The sequence below is a fragment of the Suricata suricatta genome, chromosome 1 (genome assembly GCF_006229205.1).
Source record: "Suricata suricatta isolate VVHF042 chromosome 1, meerkat_22Aug2017_6uvM2_HiC, whole genome shotgun sequence".
Classification (NCBI taxonomy): Eukaryota; Metazoa; Chordata; class Mammalia; order Carnivora; family Herpestidae; genus Suricata; species Suricata suricatta.
In genome coordinates this window covers 50997039-51017250 of record NC_043700.1, presented here as the reverse complement: position 1 = coordinate 51017250, position 20212 = coordinate 50997039, and the positions used below count along the sequence as shown (strand labels likewise).

General features: G+C 34.4%; 1 protein-coding gene across 2 annotated transcripts in view; it reads right to left on the bottom strand.

The window, feature by feature from the left end:
• Positions 1-20212, bottom strand: part of GLRA3 (glycine receptor alpha 3) — a 178151-nt gene that overhangs the window by 139123 nt on the left and 18816 nt on the right. For both annotated transcript variants that reach the window (XM_029948110.1, XM_029948188.1), the window contains exon 2: positions 4753-4880. In XM_029948110.1, the coding sequence (XP_029803970.1) occupies positions 4753-4880 (128 nt within the window). The remainder of the gene's footprint in view (positions 1-4752; positions 4881-20212) is intronic.

Here is a 20212-nt window from a genome sequence, read left to right as displayed (position 1 = left end):
TACTTAACCTTCTAATTTCTGTATAAGTCTAATTACATGAAACAGAAGTTGGTGTTTTGATTTTTTACTTTGCTTTTCTGTTTGGAGTGTCATTGTAACTACTGTATTGTAAATGATGGAAAATAATTGCATATATTAAAAAATATGAAACTTTATAAAGTAAAAAAATAAAATAAAATAAATGTAAAAGAAAAAAAAAGGAAAGAAAGGAAACTTGAAAACTAAAAAGAGGGCCAGATGTAAATATGAATTCGAGAAACTTCCGGGTACAAGGATTTGGGGGTCTTTGCTCACGTTGTCTGGACCTCCAAGCCAGAAACATGGCTGGGTCTGGGGCCCTTGTGGTTCAGGCTGTAACTGCGCCTCTTTCGTTTCTACTTTTCCCCTAGACCGGAAGAGTTCTAAAGAGAAAGGACTTCAAATTCCAGGAAAGAAATGGTGTGGTCTGCCTATCATTTTTGTTTTTTAAACGGAAGCAATAGTTGCGATACATATCATCTCTGTCCTCTATGGCCACGTTTTTGACAAAATAATTTATGCAAATACTCTAATTTCTGTTGAAGAGTCAACAAGTTCAATGACATGTGGAGCTTTATTTGCTAATTCGTTTAGCAGACTCTCAGATCATTTTCAAACCCTGTTGTTGTTATTTAGTGAATTCTTTATAATTGCTCGAGAAATCAGGGACGTCTGGGAGGCTCAGTCAGTTAAGTGTCCGACTTCGGCTCAGGTCAAGATCTCACTGTCTGTGGGTTCCAGCTCCCCCATCCGACTCTGTGCTGACTCGGACCCTGGAACCTGCTTTGGATTCTGACTTCCTCTCTCTCTGTCCCTCCACTTGCTTGCTCATGGCCTGTCTCTCTCAGTCTCTCAAAAATAAATAAATGTTTAAATTTTTTTAAAAAGAAATCATTGTATTTAACAGAACTAGGATGTAACTAGTTTTGGAGTTACAAACTAGATTTGGAGTTGTTTTCATACTCAAATTATCCTAAGAGCAAAGAGTTTTTATTGAGAAACAATAATTCTAACAAAAGTTTAAGTAAGTTATGAGTATTCTGGAGGGGAAAAGAACAGTTGATTAATTAGTGAAAAAGAAAGAATATTGGTGACTCAGGCATTTGAATGCTTTAATTTCTTTCAATATTTATTTTTTAAAGCAGCTAATAGTTATATTTAATTTAATTACTAAGATACTTTTTGATAGAAGTGACTGTCTAATCTGTGCTTGGTACCAATTTAAAGTGTTTTCATAAAATTATTCCTACTTTTGTGTGGTATATTTTAATAACATATTTAAAACATTTAATCTAAAAAAGGTCATATTTTTTAAAGCTTTAGGCTTTTTTAGAGAAATTTTTTAGAAAAATACAAACATCGTAATTTATATTAAAGAAAAATGTCTACATCTAGATTTTTTATGTAAGCACTATACAAAAGAATAAAATCAAAGTAACATTTTAACAAGTCATTTTATATTTTTTAATAATTGTTCTCCACAATGTCCTGCAAGATAAATTCCCTTTTGATGTATACGTATTCATGAAAATAATCAAAATTTGAAATCAATATTCCAGAAATAAATTTCCTAATAATGCAATTAGCCTGGAATAATTCATATTATTTTTAAATGTTTACATTTTGAAAGGTGAAAATACTATCACATTATTATTATTATAATTTGCACTGCAGTGATTGCTAATGAGGTTGAACAGTCTTATTTATTCTCTGTAAATTGTCTGAGAAGGTCAATACTAAGATTTTGTTTTTCTCTTACAAAATTTGTAAATCCTGAGAGGTTTAACACCGAGAGATTTTTTTTCCATTGCTTTTGTATTTCGAAAACACCTGCCTATTGTCTGAGTCAGTAAAGAAGTAAATTATTTTCTAGATTTATTTTCTTTTTACCATTTTAATCTATGAAGATGTGAGGACTAAATTATTCAAGTTATTTTAATACATTATTACATCTGTTTTGGCAAATTCCCATCCCTATTCTTTTAAAAAATACTTAATTTTGCTTACTTATTAAAAAAAAAAGACTAGTGGAATATTACATATCGTGCTACTGATGTTCATGCCCCTAAAATCTTACAGTATTAATTCCTTGTCTTTAGCAAACTGAGAAGCAGAGTATATATAATAAACACTTTTAGTTTGTTTGATTAGCCAAGTAAATCCTTTTAAAAAAATAGACAAAGGGAAAAACACAATATGGCAGGTTCATGGGGAGGGAGTGCACGTTGTAGTTTTAGTCTTGTGAAGTACTAAACAGAAAAACTGAGTTAAATATTACCAGAACAATTTCTTCACTTCCTACTTCTGTCTGATAAACGTCTTTTCTTAAAGAGGACTGGTGGGTGTCTAGGAACTTGACAAAAGGTGGGTTGATCTCATCATCTCCTGGTAGGTCCTGTGTTTAGTGTGTTAGGACCTGTAGACCTCAAAAATATTTAAATATATTTCATTTATATTTCCATATTAGGCAAAAAATGATGGTCAAAGGGTTATGTGCTATTTTATTCAACAAAAGGAAACTGTTGAATGTACTGAATTCCTTCCAGAGGAAGGAAGCTGTGAGCGTTCCCCAGAGACAACAATGTTTGACTGGAAAAACAAGAGTGTTGACTGAGAATGAATCCATTAAGTTATCATTTTTAATAAACTGACATTACAGTAATCAAATGAGCATCCACTTGCTTTTCTGATATTCAGAGTATAAGCTATCCAATTCTCTGTCTCCCTTTCTCTCTGCCTCTCTCCTGCTTGCTCCTTCTTTCTCTCTCTCTCTCTCTCTCAAAAATAAGTAAATAAACATTTTTTAAAAACTCCTCACCTGTAAACTGTTTTTGATGACCTGCTAGTTTTTAGGAATGTATTTTTATTTTTTTAAAAAATCACTGTTTTTTTTAAGCAAGACCAAATCTTTTCAGTCCTTTCCCGGTCTCACACATAAATAGTAATACTAATCACACTGAAGATGGTTTAAAATTTCCTTTGTCTGTGGAATGATTTAGTTTTCAGTGAAAACAAAGCAATACTGTGAATCATTTAATAGAATCACCATAATGAACCCACTAATTGCTAATTATGTTTCTTGCTGTTTACTAATATGACAACTGTGTATATTTAAAGGTCAATTCAAAGTTAGTTCTCAACCTAATGTCGGGGATTCTGCTGTTTCTCAACTTGTAAAATATCCTCATAATGCTGAAATCTCATTTCATTTGTATATAATATCTCTTAAGCTGTACTATTTTCTCATGGCTTTACATTTAGTGTTTTCTCTTTGTGCAGTTAAAAATATTTATGGCCAGGGCGCCTGGGTGGCTCAGTTGGTTGAGCGCCCGACTTCAGCTCAGGTTATGATCTCATGGTTAGTGGATTTGAGCTCCGCGTCAGGCTCTGTGCTGACAGCTCAGAGCCTGGAGCCCGTCTTCTGATTCTGTGTCTTCCTCTCTCTCTGACCCTCCCCTGCTCACACTGTCTCTGTCTCTCTCTCAAAAATAAATAAAACATTAAACAAAATATTTATGCTGGGTTGCCTGGGTGGCTCAGTCGGTTGAACGTCTGACTTCAGCTCAGGTCATGATCTCAGAGATAGTGAGTCAAGCCCTGCATCAAGCTCTGTGCTGACAACTCAGGGCTGGAACTTGCTTCAGATACCGTGTCTCCCTCTCTCTCTGCTCCTCCCCTGCTCGTGCTCATTCTCTCTCAAAAAATAAAAAAAAGATTTAAAAAAATTTTAATAAAAAATAAATATTTATGGCCAAAATGCTTAAATCAAGAAATACAATCTACAATTTAAGTGTCAAAATTATTTTGAAATTGAAGCAATTCATAGTTTATTACTCACAAATTATAACACATTTTACTCCTATTTTTTCCCTCCTACTCCCCATTCTTGGTAGTTATGGTCCTCTCTAAATAATTCTTAAACCACTGCGAAGCAATTCTTTTTTTTCTTCCATAAGAACAAATTCAGAAAGTAAATAATTATTTAGACTACATTGTATTTCTTTTCACCTTGAAAGATAAAAATAGCTTAACTGAATCTCCTGAAAGAGGTATGTATTTGGATTATTTTTTATTGAATAGAATATTATTCAAGAGATATTAAATAAATACAGACATGGAAGTAGCTTTTTAATTTTTTATCCTAGGACATATTGTGGTTCTGGATAATCTACATATGACATATATAAATATAATGCTTTTCACTATATTAAACAGAAAAGGACACTCTTTAAATTACACTCTTTCCTATACATTTAAGTAAAACATTTGGTCAATGGAATAATTTTTGAAATGTTATTAGTGGCTTTTAGTTAGAATCAACAACTGTTTGATTCTCCACAACATAAAAGAGTCTTGCTGTGAGGAATTTAAAATATGGTTTATTGCCGGCTTGAAAGAAGCTTCTAGTCCAGTGAGTGGAATATGTGTGTATGTGTTTGTGTGTGTATGTGTGTATACATTTTCCTAAAATGAATCATCATGACAATAAGCACCATAACAAGGAAAGGAGGAAAGAAAACAAACACTATTGGTCCAAAGAAGACAAATGTTGAGAACTATTAACATAAGAATAGATTTTTTTTTTCTTTCAAAACATCTTTGCATAATACAGTACTTGGAAGATTGCTGGAAATAAGCAATTAGTTATAATTTTTGGTGTGATCAATCTGAAAATTTATCTAGTTTAATAATATTCAAAACACATTTCAAATATAGTAGTAAGCACATAATTACCTTTAAAATTGGGTCTGATTCTTGCATCATACCCTGATGTCCTCCCCATTAATTTATCCAGAAAGTCGGAAGGTGACATTGGAGCACTTCGAGATCTTGCACTGTCTGTTTCCTTTGTTGCAACCAAGCTATAAATGAGAAGAACATTCAGGTTTTACAGAAAATGACAACAGAAAGTCTTCCTGACAATTGTCACTATATATAAAGAATTAAAGAATGGTAAGCAAGAGTACCTTTTAAAAAAAATGAAAAACTTTTATATGTTTTATATAGTATATATACTATATAGTATTTACTATATGGTAAATATAATCATAATGATAGGTCTTCACAGACCCATAGGTCTACAGTTGAGTATTTATGAGGTTTCACATGTGTTCAGCCCAAAAGTCAGAAGTGACGTTTTACGTCTGGAAACAAAGCCACTCCCAAATTATTAGGCTTTCAAAATGTGTATTTACCCGAACTTGACTTCTAATTGCAATTTTTAGTTAAAAGTATCCTTAGTATTCAGGCATAAGAAAAAAACTGTGAAATACAATTCTAACTGCTTTTACTGAGGGGATCAACATCAGCTTTCAAGTTTTGTAAATTCTTCTCAATGGTAATAAAACTTCTGTCCTACAGACTGAACAACGATATTCTTTTCTTCAATCAGATGCTTCCTATATTAGTAACATACTCAGTGAAATGCATTCTGCTTTCATCTTGTGTCATTCATCTATAGTACATTTCGTTCAGATCTAAAATCCGTGCGCTGAGATTGAGAAATTACCATAAATGGGGTCAGTGCACCTGGCATTATACAATGAGAACGTGTGTTCGGGAAAAGTAAAGAGCTACTGCACATTTTTTCATTCAAATGTTTGTTTGTTTTATGCAGCTCTCATCCTAGACGCCCACACGTGTCACTGCACCTTATCCAGATCCTCATTTACCTAGGCTGGTCCACGGAAGGCCTGATCCTGCTTGCTAAGATCAAATGATCCTTTCATCCACGGCGCTTTGCTCGGGGAAGTAAAACAGACTTCCTGAGCACACATGTGTTTGAAACTGATATATTTAAGATGATGCTACTTTCCGGAGATTGTCAGTCATCATATCCTCCCAGCTCTGTCACTCAAGTCAGAGCATCGCCAGACCTTTGTGGTCACAGCTTGATCTCAGCAGTATCAAGTTCCTCCTGCCGGAATTTTTAATAAGTAGTGAAAATGGGTCTTACAGCCTTCACTGTTAAATTGTCTGTCAGAGACATTGGCTAAATTTAAAAATCCATTATCAATCATAATGTGACAGTGACATTTCAGAAAGTGTAAGATCACTGCTAGCAGCATCCATGAACGACTGTGCAATTCTAAAGGTTCTATCTAGTTCTGGTCACTCAAAGCCATTTATCTGCCCAGCGGCTCTCTCTCTGCCTTTTGTGCTTTTTCCATGGGCAGAAGCTTCTCCTATCTCTATTCTTTTGTCTCCATATTACTTTATGACCCTTTATCTCTGATTATTACTGCTCAGTTGAACTCTCTGTCACCATAATCTCTGGAAAGTTTATGCTAATGTAATAGTAATAGTAATAATATTATAAAGAACCACAATGTTTTCAAGAACTCTGGAGCTTTCTCTACCAACTGGTTTTAAGTAACTTTCACCTGTCCTGGTAAGCAGCATTTGCTCATTTTCCATGGCCCAAGAACATAGGGCAAAAGGCATTGCCAGGGCTCTTATAACTACAGACTGCTGCTTCTTAACCATTCCCTGTATTTCTTTTGCAAAATCCTCACGTCAGTTATCAGAAAATAAACTTCTACGTTCTCCTACCAACAAATACACCAACTTACCTGCATCTGAGCCAATAACCTTTAAAAAAAAAATAGAATACTACGTATGCTAAACTGACAATCATCACTCTTTGCACTGCATGGGGGAGATTATTCTAGGTTATGCAAGTCATCCCTACATGCAATGACGTATCCTTATAAGAGAGGGGCAGAGATATATTCGACTGTAGACAGAAGAGGGAGCACAATGTGACCATACAGGCAGAGATGAGAATGTTGTGGCCACAGCCAGGGAATGCCAGCAGTCAATAGAGACTGCAAAAAGGAAGAAACAGATTTTCCCCGAGAGCCTCTGGAGGGCACTGGGTCCTACTCACACCTTGTTTTGGGCCCAGTGGATTGACTTCAGACTTCTGGCCTCCAGAACTATGAAAGAATAACTTACTGTTCTTTGTGGTTATTTGTTATAGCAGTCAGAGAAAACTAGCAATTTTTTTCCAGTGACTTTTTCATTAAGTTATTCTACTTCCCAAGTCCAGAATTACTCTTTTGTTTTTTTCTATAATTTCTATCTCTTTATTGGTATATTTGTATTTGTGGAGATATTATTTTCATACATTTTTTTTTAGTTCTTTGAACATGGTTTCCTTTAGTTTTTATTAATGTATTTAAAATAGCTGATTTGAAGTCTTTGTCCAGTAATTCCACTGTCTTTGTTTTCTTAGAGCAGATTCTATTGATTGCCATTTTTCCCCTGTGCATGGGCCACACTTTATTTTTTCTTTGAATGTCTCATAATATTTTTACTGAAAACTGGACATTTTAGATAATATAATATGCCAACTCTGTAAATCATATTATCCCTCCTCCCTAACATTTGTTATTGTTGCTGGGTTTTTTTGTTTGTTTGTTTATTTGTTTGTTTTTAATTGGCTTTTCTGAACTAATTCTGTAAAATCTGTCTGAGTGGCTTAGAGATCACCTAATAATTAGACAGGGATTTTCTTAAATTCCTAAAACCAATATATTTCCCAGTATTTTCTGGGAGCAAAGCTATGTTTTTGGGGCCACACTTGAGTCAAGCAATTGACAACGGTGTCTTAGCCTTTATTTCCCATTTGCACAGGCTTAAAGGCCAGCCCAAGGTGAGAGCTTAAGGTCTTCTCTGGTCTTTCCCTGAGAACATGCACACAATTCTGTGTATTTGTTTGCTAGGACCATCTTAACAAAGCACCCTGGACTAAGTACCTTAAATGACAGAAATTAATTTTCTCACGGCTCTGGGGGCTAGAGGTCCTAGATCAAGTTATCGGCAGGGTAAATCTCCTTGGAAAGTCTCCTTCCATGGCTTGCAGACGGCCATCTTCTCTCTGTTTCTTTCTCTCCAACTGTCTGTGTTATAATCTCTTCTTCTTAGAAGAACACCAGTAATAAATTAGGGTCAGCCCATATCATACCTCATTTTATCTTAATTATCTTTCATTAAAGTCCCGTTCTTAGACATTGGCAGTTAGTATTTCAACATACGAATTTTGAAAGGATGCAACTAGGTCCATGACACTGGGCATGCTCAAAGCCCCGTACAGATGCATGGCCTTCTAGACACCCTCTGGACATATCATTCCATTGCTTTTTCTTTTAAGCTTTTTGGTTAGTCTATTGTTTGCCCCAACTGTCGCTCACTGCCTCGGGCACCTGTGAGGTAAACACATTGCCTCTAAATGTATTTGACAAACATCGCAAGGAAAAAGACTCTTCATAAAATAGGAGCTCCACATTAGGTCAAATAAAAGCAGGCTTGCAAATGGGGTCTTCCGGAGAACTTCCAGACAGATCAGATAATGACATTTCTCTAACAACGAGGCTTTAAAGGAATTCAGACTCCTTTCTGCCCACTCTGATAGCTGCCTAGTTGTTGGTTTTTATTGCAGCCTGTTGATTTACCATGCTACCATGGAGCTGAGAAAGGAGAACAAGAATAGGACAAGTTATAGCCACAAGTCCTGCTGTTCCTACCAAGATTCAGCTGTTTTTCATAATTAAACGACTTCATGTGTTACTGCAAATCTCTGATTAATTACAGAGTTCGGAAAAAATTGGTTGTCACATTTTTTGACAGTTTTCTTGCCGCTTTTATGAAGCAGAGAATTTACAGATATCTGTAAAACAGAGAAATTTACTAACAAAATGATAGTGCATTTTTATTACACAAAAATGTCCTTTCTCATGTCAAAATGCACTTAAAATATCTGTTAAATGTTAAAACAAGGAATTTGAGTTCTCATAACTTCTTAGGTGCAAAACACAGTGCTAAGAACCTAAAGTATATAGAACACAGATTTGCAGCTTTAAAATATTCACAGTTCAGTAGATTACTCTGTCTGGGACCATCAAAGCCCACAGAGAATCTCTGGGATGAATCAGTGAGCAGGGGCTGGGAAGTGAAGCTGGGAAGTGAAGCTACAGTGAAGAGAATCGATTGGCTGCCCCCCCCCCCCCCTTCCACCAGTGAAAGCAAAATCTCCCTGTTTTGTAACAAGAATTCACAACCAAGCTTTGCAGAATGATGCCTATAAAAATGTGGGAAAATTCTGAGCAGAGAAACATTCCAATTTTCGTTACAAGTTATGTTTCTTTCAGTGACACAAGAACCATCCAACTGCTTATAGACAATCGATTTTATTTCTAAAAATTCCAAATGTTTAAAATATTTATTTCTGAGAGAGAGATTGAGAGGGAGGGAAAGGCAGAGAAAGAGGGAATCCCAAGCATGCTCTGCACTGTTGGCACAGAACCCAACAGGCGGCTCAAACTCATGAAATGTGACCTGAGCTGAAATCAAGAGTCAGATGCTTAATTAACTGAGCCCCCCAGGTGCCCCTAAAAATTCACAATTTTTGCTCTGAAGGAATGACTACCAAAAAATTTATGTGGAGTAATTGGCTGAAAAACATTTCTACATCATCTATCCCTTCCTTTTCTGAAAGGGGTAATGGCTACACATATGGGAAGAGTTCCCATCATGTACAATTCTTGTTCTGGCATATTAATCCTAGAACTTTCTTCCAATTACAGTAATATCTGAGATTTGCATCATGTGAACATTAATAGGCTTTCTTCAGAGAACTGTAGTCATTGAAGAGAGTTTATAGTAATAAACATAGCATGAAGTTCCATTTGACCCAGGAGTCTTTCTCTAATTTTTAAATAGTCATCAGCATCATCTGTGCAAACATATTTTAAAACTTTTTTCTTTGAGTTGTTAAAACTCAGGACAGGAGTAGGCAGTGTGAAAAAAATCTAATATTAATGTAGTATGGATTTTAGACAAGAAACTTTATTATCAAGCCTATTATTTCTGTCTAAATCTCCAAGTATCAATAAAAGTGTCATATTCATAGCAAGTTACTAAGGTTCTTAGAAAGTTACTCCTGATCAGTATTTTTGAAAGAAGCAGCTTTGAATTTTTTTTAGAAGACTTTTAATATGAACATCTCACATCTTAAATTTGCTTGCCTCCAAGACCTGGCTCTTCTCTCTACTGCACTTAGTACTGTATTTATTATCTTTACTATTTTCTATTTACTCTTACCTATTTTTAGCTACTCTTAACTGTTTCCTATCAACTCTTCTGGGAGACTGTAGGTGAACTCATATACATTCCCATCAATGAACATCTGTTGACATTAAGTATTTTATATATTCTTCTTTTTATAAAGACATGCTACTTACAAGTTCAAAGACTTCAATATCTGAGACACTGACAATTCTTAAGAATTGAAGAAAAATCAAAGTTCATCACAAAGATATCTCTTACCCTCCTCTTCTCTCCTCTGTCGTCTTCATTGAGACAAAAAAATAAATTACATCCACTTTTGGAGGACAGGTATCTCCATTAAATATGAATGATTTTAAGATGAATTTAGTATAATTGCCAATACTTAATGCACCTTAAAATTGAGAGAAGATGTGAACAATGCAGTAGGGCAACAGAAAGAGGATGTGAGACATGGCACATGGGGCCACAAATCTCCAGGCATCTATTTTCATGAATCAATTTGTGCAGAAGGAAGGGTGATGGGTGGTGAATAAATCAGTGCTCAGACTCCTGAGGCAGAGAAGGTTTGGGGTATGATGGAAAATCACAGTTTACTCTGTATTTTATAGCTCCACAACCAGCCTTGTAGACCTACAATTCTTTGTGAAAAAAAAAAAACCATTTCATATGATATTATTTGGAACTTTGTCAGTTTTAGAAATATAAGCAATTGATATTTGTTGCCCCTGTTTGAAAAACAAAACACAGGGGCACCTGGGTGGCTCAATCGGTTGAGTGGCCAACTTTGGCTCAGGTCATGATCTTACAGTTCATGGGTTCAAGTCCCGTGTCAGGCTCTGAGAGGCTCTGTCCTGACAGCTCAGAACCTGGAGCCTGCTTCAGATTCTGTGTCTCCCTCTCCTCCAGCCTCTCCCCTACTTGCACTTTGTCTCTCTTTCTCTCTCCAGAATAAATAAACACTATTAAAAAAAAAAAAGAAAACCAAAACACAGAATAGAAGAGATGAATGTTCTTTCCATTTCTTTATGACTTCAGTCTCGTTATGAGAACTGAAGAGAACTGGGACACTAGGGATATGTGAAGTTTGAGTATTTCACATGGAAGCATTCTGCCTTGGGAAAGGAATCATTTTTGCCATGAAGACACATGTAGTAAAGCAGGTTTTAGGTTGATAATCTGATGATACTAATTATTCAAAAAGGAGACCATATTGGAGGAATATAAAAGGACCATTCTAGAATACCTCTGGAGACTCAAGAAAAATTAACAAAGTGCTAGAATCTTGAGTCTCACTACTCTGGGCAATGTGCCAGTCAAATATGATTATCATTTTAAAGTGATCTCATTTCTGAACTCATATCTGCAGTTTGACAGGGCTTAGGCTATTTTAATTAATAATAAATAGGACAAATATGATAGTTGTTTCCTGATATCTCAGGCACAGAATTCATATACATGATATCATTTAATTCTCATAACAATATTGCTATTTAGATAATATGACCTATGTATTACAGATGTAGAAACTAAGGCATAGGGATGTTTGCTGCCTAGTCACTTAACCACTAAATATGTGAGCCAATATTTTAAACAAGTGGAATTTTACACTGAAAACAAAGACAAATTTAAGACAAATCTGTGCACTGAGGAACTAAAAACACAATGGAAAATAATGGCTGTGATTTAAGATAAATGAAACTCACAGAAGAGAGCCAAATATTTAGAGCTGCATTTCTCTCAGGAGTGGGAATCATTTGAGTAATAGATGAGGGGTTAGCAATCTATGTACAAGTTCTGAAAGCTTTATGGGTTTAGGGAGACAAAAACTACTGTATTCCCAGACTTACCAAAGGATGAACTCCTATGAGTTGATTTAAGATCTCAAACAATTACAACTTTAGAGTAAGAATGAACCAGAAATGTAGAAGCCTTAGTAGGAGACTATGCATAGCTTGAAACATGTCAATTTCTGAAACTAGAATAAAATAATCACTGATTTCTGGCAACCCAGATCTCCAATAACGGCAAGCATAAATCAAACTCCTTCTCTTCCTCCATCTTTCCATTTCTCTGGAGGAAAATCTTTTGGAACCCTTGATCCTCCTGTTATTTCACACATCATATCAATCCACTTGGCCCTACCTTCTAATTTAGATCTGGAATCCAACCACTTCACAGCATGTTCTCTTCAATGTCTCTGGTACAACCCATCTTTGCCTGATGTTCATTGGTCATCTCTTCAACTCATTAACTTCTACTTATCTTTCTGATCTAGGTTTTAACATCATTTGTCAAGAAACCTTAACTATTCTCTTTGATTTTGTAAAACCCTGCTAAAATATTTCCCACATTTGTGTTTCTCATTAGTAGCAGTTACTACAATTGCAAGGGTCATTTTAATAAACTTAATCATTGTCTATCTCTTACTTTGTGGAGTCTACTATTTAAGCAAATCATGACTGTTCCAATTGTTTTAACAGACCCAGAATAAATACACAGCATTCAGAGTTACAACCAAGTAAATATTTTTGAAACAAATTAACTATATAGAATGATGTAGACATCAAACATCAGACTATAGTTCTCCAAGTCTAGCAGTAATCAGGCTTTAAGTATATGTTTAATACTAAAGAAGGTTCAATTTTCTCTCCTTATGTTCTCCTATTCAAGTTAGGAACAATGCTAATAAATAATGAAGGACAATCATAGAATACGTATTTAAAAATAGGAAAAAAATCAAAACACAGAAATCTGCAAGGGAAACTTAAATCATCAAATAATGAAAATCATCACTTAATAGTAGAATTGGAGAGCTATAAATTGCAATGTCATGGGTGACTTTTTAACCAAGCCTGATATTGCAGTGGCCACATTTAGTGGTCATACAAATTAGTGTTTTTTAGGTTCTATGATGTCTATGTTCAATGCTTGCTAGTTGTTAGTGATAATTACATATTGTTTGTATGTTTACATATGAAGGGTTAATAAGGGTTGCAGGCAAAGAACGGGATGAAGAAGGACTTCGTTCAATAGTAAAAGTAGAAATGGAGGATTCGAGTGTGCAGTCATGTGAGGTTTCTTAACTCTAATCTTTATATAATCTTTTTATCTACAAAACTTATGCTTTTGCATAACATCACTTATTTTTACTAAACATATTGTAGAATATTGTGCTCAAAACTTATGGTAGTTGTTATAACTTCTGTGAAAACTTCCTTATAACTTCTGTCTAAACTGCCTATTTTCATGAGTAATCCTTTACTCCTTTATAGTTTGGGCATTATTTATTCGGCATTTGGCATAGCTTATTTCAACAGAAAGAACTAAAAGTCCATAACACAGCTAATTAACTCACTGATTTGTAGTTTCTTAATGACTTATTTATTTTAAAGGAAACTAAGTGTTTCAGATACATTGAAAATTACTTAGAATAGACTTAATAGTTTCTGTTATGTGATCAGTGCACAAGATAATTAAATGGAAGTCCTCATGGTACAATGGTGGAGGTTCCAGACTGACAGCCAGGAGGCTTATATTTTTTCCAGTTTTGTCATTAACTAGTTGTTTTGCCCTAGGCCAGGTAAATATTCATTTACCAGTATAAAAACAGATACATAAAGTGGCACACATGTTTTCCAGATAACTTTAGTAAAACAAATGACAATCTACATATATGTTTTGAAAAATGCCAAGTCCATATGCCAGTGTTTGGATTTTGCATTAAATACCATGAATCTTTTGGGCAGGGCTGTTTTTTTAAGTGAAATGAGGAGAGATTCACCCTCGTTAACTTATATAAAAGGGCTCTGGATGGTTATAATAGTATACCATGTTACCCAAATAGAAAATATAGGCAAGTTTAAGGAAAGACTGAGCAGCATAAATGAAAAGATCTGATTAACACATTCCACTTCATAGATTCAACTTATGGTTGAAACCACATCAAATAGAGAGGTTCAAAGTCGCTTTGTAAAGGTACAGTTGTAAGGGACTTAACTGACACACCAGTTCATTGCTTAAATAATAAATAACTTCTCATTCGGAACACTAAGTCTTTCAGAACTCAATTACTGAGTAAATATTTAAAGCAACTTTTGGCTTATATCATTTCCTGCTCAGTAGTTTTATTTCAGTTTTATTATTCTAGACACATTTTAAATAATACAAAAGAAGTATAATCTATTCATGTAAAAGTCAGTGAAAAGAAGTATAATCAATTTACGTAAAAGTCAGTGACAATTTCTAGGAAGGAGGGCTGCTGAAATGGTAGTCCAGAATTTCACACAGGAAAAGACGGAGTGGACAGACACAAGAGAAAATGTCTCAGAATTTGTAGAGTTATGGAAAGTACAAGAGACTGAAAGAATAGTATTGTGTCTGAAATAGAGTCCAATAATAATAACAAATGAGGTTGGAGAGTTGTAGGTACCAGATTATGCATTGCTTTATATATCATACATGGACTTCTATCCAAAGTCTTATTTGGAAACAATTCCAGTGGTCAGGGTGAGAGCCAAGGATGGTTTGAGTAATTTAAATAGCAGTAGGGTTTGAAAATAATAGAAGAATTCAAGAGATATTTACAAAATCCACAAAATTTAGTGATGATTTGGTACTAAATGTGAACAAGAGGAATATTTCAAGCATAACTGTGATGAATTTGAAAATACTTATTCAAATTACTTGACACTCTTCCCTTCCAAGGGTAGAACCCAATTTTTCTCCTGTTGAATATTCACTATATATGTAACTTGATGATAGCACATGAATTCTGTCATTAGATCATAAAACACATTGCTATTTCCATCTAGCTCTCTTTTGGATCATCCACTTTTCTCCTAGACTCTCAAGTAGCTACATGGGAGAAACTGAGGGCTTCTATCAAAAGAATTCTCAAAGCTGTCAGTTATTGGATTGAGCCACCTTGAAATTACATTCTCTACCCTAGTCCAGCCTTCATATGACTGCAGCCATGGCTACTATCTTTGATAGTGACCTAATGAAAGGGCCTACTTAAGCTGTACTTAATTTCTGTACTTACTGAATTTCTGACCTACAGAAACTTTCAGGCTAATAAATATTTATTGTTTTGAGTCACTATATTTTAGAATAATGTGTTATGTGGTAATAGATAAGTGATATGTTGACTCAGCTTTCTGGATTGAGCAACTAAATGTATGGACACACCATTCACGGATACAGGAAAGAGTGGAAAGGGGGACTAGGTTTGAGAACTATAATAATGGGTTTAATTTTGAACCTGTTGAATTAGAGGATGCTTTGAAATATTCAAGGGAAACTTACCTCCTATGTTAGGTTCTCTGTATTGAGAAACAAAAATTTGCAATGATATTTTACTGGATGGTTTCTTTGAAAGATTTTAATAAGCATACTGTCTATCATACTGACCATCCCTTCTTCCTAGAACAGTCTTCTTTGGAGAGCCACACCGATTGCTCCCTCGTCACCGTCAGGCCCTCACTAAAATGACACCTTCTCAAAAGGTCTAATTAAATCACTTCCCTAAGAATGTGTTCCTTCTAACATTTTCTCTTTTCTTTCTGCTTTATTTTCCTCTATAAAATTCCTTATTATCTAAAATACTGTTTATTTTACTTTATTTTGATATTTTTCTCTACTAGAAGAAAACTTCATAAGATCGGGGATTTTGCCATTTACTGCTATATTCCTGACACTTGGAATATTGATTAGCAGATAGGAGATATTAAGTAAATATTTTGGAATATGAATAAGTAGTACTTGAGACATATCATGAAATAAATAACATTTTAAGTGAATAAAATCCTGTGTGATACTTAAAATAGATTGATATAGAACTCAATGAACTTAAAAAGTCATATAATAATTATTATTTTTAATTTTTATAGTAGTGAGGTCTTCAAGACAGTAGTTCAAGTAAGGATATGTTTTTCCAATGATGCTATCTGACAAAGTCAGTGATTCAACTCTTTCAACTTTAGAGTAGCTCCAGAGAGCAATAAAAGTACCCTTTATTTGATTTAGAATATCACTGTCTCTTTGGAAAGTAGAGCACATAGAGTCTTTGTCTGGATGATACTTCATATTTCCTCTCAAAGCAAAAATGCCTTCCTTTAAAAGATTAAGTGAAAACTATAGTAAAGACTTTTCCTGAAGTTTATAGTTACTGTTCTTTTTCCATATAAACATTTTTGATAAATTGTTTTTTAAGCTGAGAAGTCTAATGTTGTTATTTAGGCATTTACAATACTTTGGTTTAAAATTAAAAACGTAAATCTGTAGCTGTATACGAATATATCATTACACTAACAGCTGCATGCATAATAAGCCTTTCAGTAACTCTATGTTTACTTTCACCAAACAACAACAAAAGCAAGTTGTTAAGATCTAAGAATAAACTAAACAAAAAAATTTAAAGTTTTTATGGAAGAGTAAAATAAGCCGATTGCCAAGATAAGACAAAAAAAATATGTGTTCCCCAAGATTTCATTTCATATATATAACATATATATGTATTATATATTAACTACACATGTATACACATATGTATATGTACATCTATATACATTATACATTTTCATAGAGACTTATATATCTACCTGAAACTGATATAACACTGTATGTTAATTATACTTCAATAAATAAGTAAATAAATAAAACTGAAAGGAAAAAATTATGAATGACAAGGTGCACCATAACAAATTAAACAAGCAAATTAAATAGTAGATGGCTAACAAAGCATTAATATCTTAATTATATAAGGGACTCCAACAAATTATTTAGAAAAAGGTAATCCAATGGAAGAATGAGCAAAGCAATTCATAAATAAGCAATTCATAGAAAATGAAATAGAGATGTACATTTTGTATAAAAGAGGAAGCCAGACTCAGAAGTAATCAGGCAATGTCCCACTCATGTTTTTAATTTTTAAATTTTTTATTGATTTTAATTTATTTATTCAAATTCAAGTCAGGTAACACATAGTATAGGATTGGTTTCAGGAGTAAAGCCCAGTGATTCATCACTTCCATATAACACCCCATACTCCTCCCAACAAGTGCCCTCCTCAATGTCCATCACCCGTTTAGCCCATCCCCTCCCCCATCTCCCTTCCAGCAATCCTCAGTTTGTACTCTGTAATAAAGAATCTCACATGGTGTGCCTCTCTCTCTGTCTTTATCTAATTTTTCCTTTCCTTCCCCATATGATTATCTATTTTATTTCTCAAATTCCACATATGAATGGAAATCATATATTTGTCTTTCCCTGACTGACTTATTTCGCTTAGCACAATACACTCTATCTAGTTCCATCCACATTGTAGCAAATGAAAAGATTTCATTTTTTTAGATCACCAAGTGATATTTCATTGTATATAATACATCTTCTTTACCCATTCATCAGTTGATGAACATTTGATCTCTTTCCATAATCTGGCTATTGAGTGCTGCTATAAACATTTAGGTTTATGTGCTCCTTCAAATGAGCACTTCTGTTTCCTTTGGATAAATACCTAGTAGTGCGATTACTGGATCATAGGGTAGTTCTATTCTTAATTTTTTGAGGGACCTCCATACTGCTTTCCAGAGTGAGAGCACCAGTCTGCATTCCCACCAACAGTGCAAGAGGGTTCCCTTTTCTCTGCATCGTCGCCAACATCTGCTCTTTCCTGAGATGCTCATTTTAACCATTCTGACAGGCGTGAGGTGGCATCTCATTGTGGTTCTGATTTGCAGTTTTCTGATGGAGAGTGATGTTGAGCATCTTTTTATGTGTCTCTTAGCCATCTGGATGTCTTCTTTGGAGATATTTCTACTTATGTCTTTTGCCAATTTCTTTACTGGATAATTTGTTTTTCGAGTGTTCAGCTTGATAATTTCTTTATAGATTTTGGATACTAACCCTTTATCAAATATGTCATTTGTAAATATCTTCTTCCATTTTTTTCTGGTTATCCTTTAGTCTTGTTGACTGCTTCCTTTACTGTACAGAAACGTTTTATCTTGACAAGATCCCAGTAGTTCATTTTTGCTTTGGTTTCCTTCGCCTCCAGAGACATGTCAAGTAAGAAGCTGCTGTGGCCTGTGTCAAAGAGATTGCTGCCTGCTTTCTCCTCTAGGATTTTGATGGTTTCCTGTCTCACATTTAGGTCTTCCAATCATTTTGAGCTTATTTTTGTGTATGATGTGAGAAAGTGGTCCACGTCCATTCTTCTGCATGTCACTGTCCAGTTTTCCCAGCAACCCTTTACTGAAGGGACTGTCTTTTTTTGGATATTCTTTCCTGCTTTGTTGAAGATTAGTTGTCCACACATTTGTGGGTCCACTCTGAGTTCTCTATTCTGTTCCATTTTTCTATGTGTCTGTTTTGTGTCAGTATCATACTATCTTGTTATTTACAGCCTTGTAAAACAGCTTGCAGCCCAGAAGTGTGATACCTCCAGCTTTGTTTCCTTTTTAAACATCACTTTGGTTAGTTGGGTTCTTTTCTGGTTCAATACACACTTTAGAATTGGTTCGCTGGCATTGCTCTAACAGGGATTTCACTGAATAAGTATGTTGCTTTGAGTATTATCACCATTTTAACAATATTTGTTTTTCTAGTCCATGAGGATGTGATATTTCTTCATCTCTTTGTGTCTTCTTAAATATTTTCCTAAGCTTTCTATAGCCTTTGGTGTACAGATATTTTAGCTCTTTTGTTAGGTTTATTCCTAAGTATCTTAACGATTTTTGGTGCAATTTGTAAATGGGATTGATTCTTTGATTTCTCTTTCTGCTGCTTCCTTATTGCTGTATAGAAATGCAACCAATTTCTGTAGGTTGGTTTTATATCCTGTGACTTTGATGAATTCATTTATCAGTTCTAGTAGGGGTTTTTTTGGTTGAGTCTTTCAAGTTTTCCACATAGAGTATCATGTCATTGGCAAAGACTGCAAATTTGACTTCTTCTCAAATACCTCAATGTCCTAAAGACCATAAATGAATGATCCACAGCTAATATTTTCTTCAATGGGGAAAAACTGAGTTTTCCCCTAAGGTCAGGAACATAACAGGATGTCTGCTCTCACTTATTGTTCAACATAGTACTGGAGGTCCTAGCCTCAGCAACAAGATAACAAATAGAAGTAAAATGCATACAAATTGTCAGGAAATGCTCATTTAAACATGACTAGATACCATTACAACTAACCAAATTTAAGGTTAGCAATATAAAGAAGACTGGTATATGAGTAAAATTAACTTTTATAAGCAATATACAATGAAGGAGGGCATATATAGCCATTTTAAGAGAGAATTTCATGGTCTATGTTTAAATTATTAACTCATCCTCCTTATGACAAGCATAATTTAATGCAAAATTGGTTGTATTAATAAAAATAGAAAATGGCCTAAGTAGCTGTAAATGTGTTTTTAAAAATCTCAAATATGATCCTACTTTATACAGCCATAAATACAAAAAGGTATTCTATGTATTCTGAAATAGAAAGTACTTAAAGAAATACCATTGAGTGAAAGAAATAGTACATGCAAAATGACATTTTTAACATAACCTTGGGGCCCAAGAGAATCTGAAATAGCATTCTCCCTTTCTCCTTCCAAAGGAAGTAAAGGATTTGGTATCATAACATAATCTTATAACTAATAAAACTGATACTAGAGAATGCAGCTGTTATCTGACATTAACCTCCCAATGCTGAATTGAGAATGATGCACATATATCCACACCTCAAAGTCCAAAGTGGAAAGGGAAAGAAAGTCACTGGGCTCTGCTGGTCCAGATTTTTCTTACAAACTCCTCAAAAAAAGACCCACCTATCTATTCTAGGGTAGAATGACTGAAAGAATAAAGATGCCAGTAGCTGTAACCAAGGGGGAGTTTTGATTTATCTGAAATATTTGGATTTTTATACTGAAAACATAATCATGTATTACTTAAGAAATTATAAATAAGTAAAATTAAATTCACATGAATACTTTGAAACTGATTTTAATTAAGTGCCTATAATGATTAAACTCAAAAATCATCAAGGTAGATTTATGGCTGTCACACATCAGTTATTATAGGTTGTCACACATCAGTTATTATAGCAGTTGCATATATAAGCTCTTTGAAAAATGTT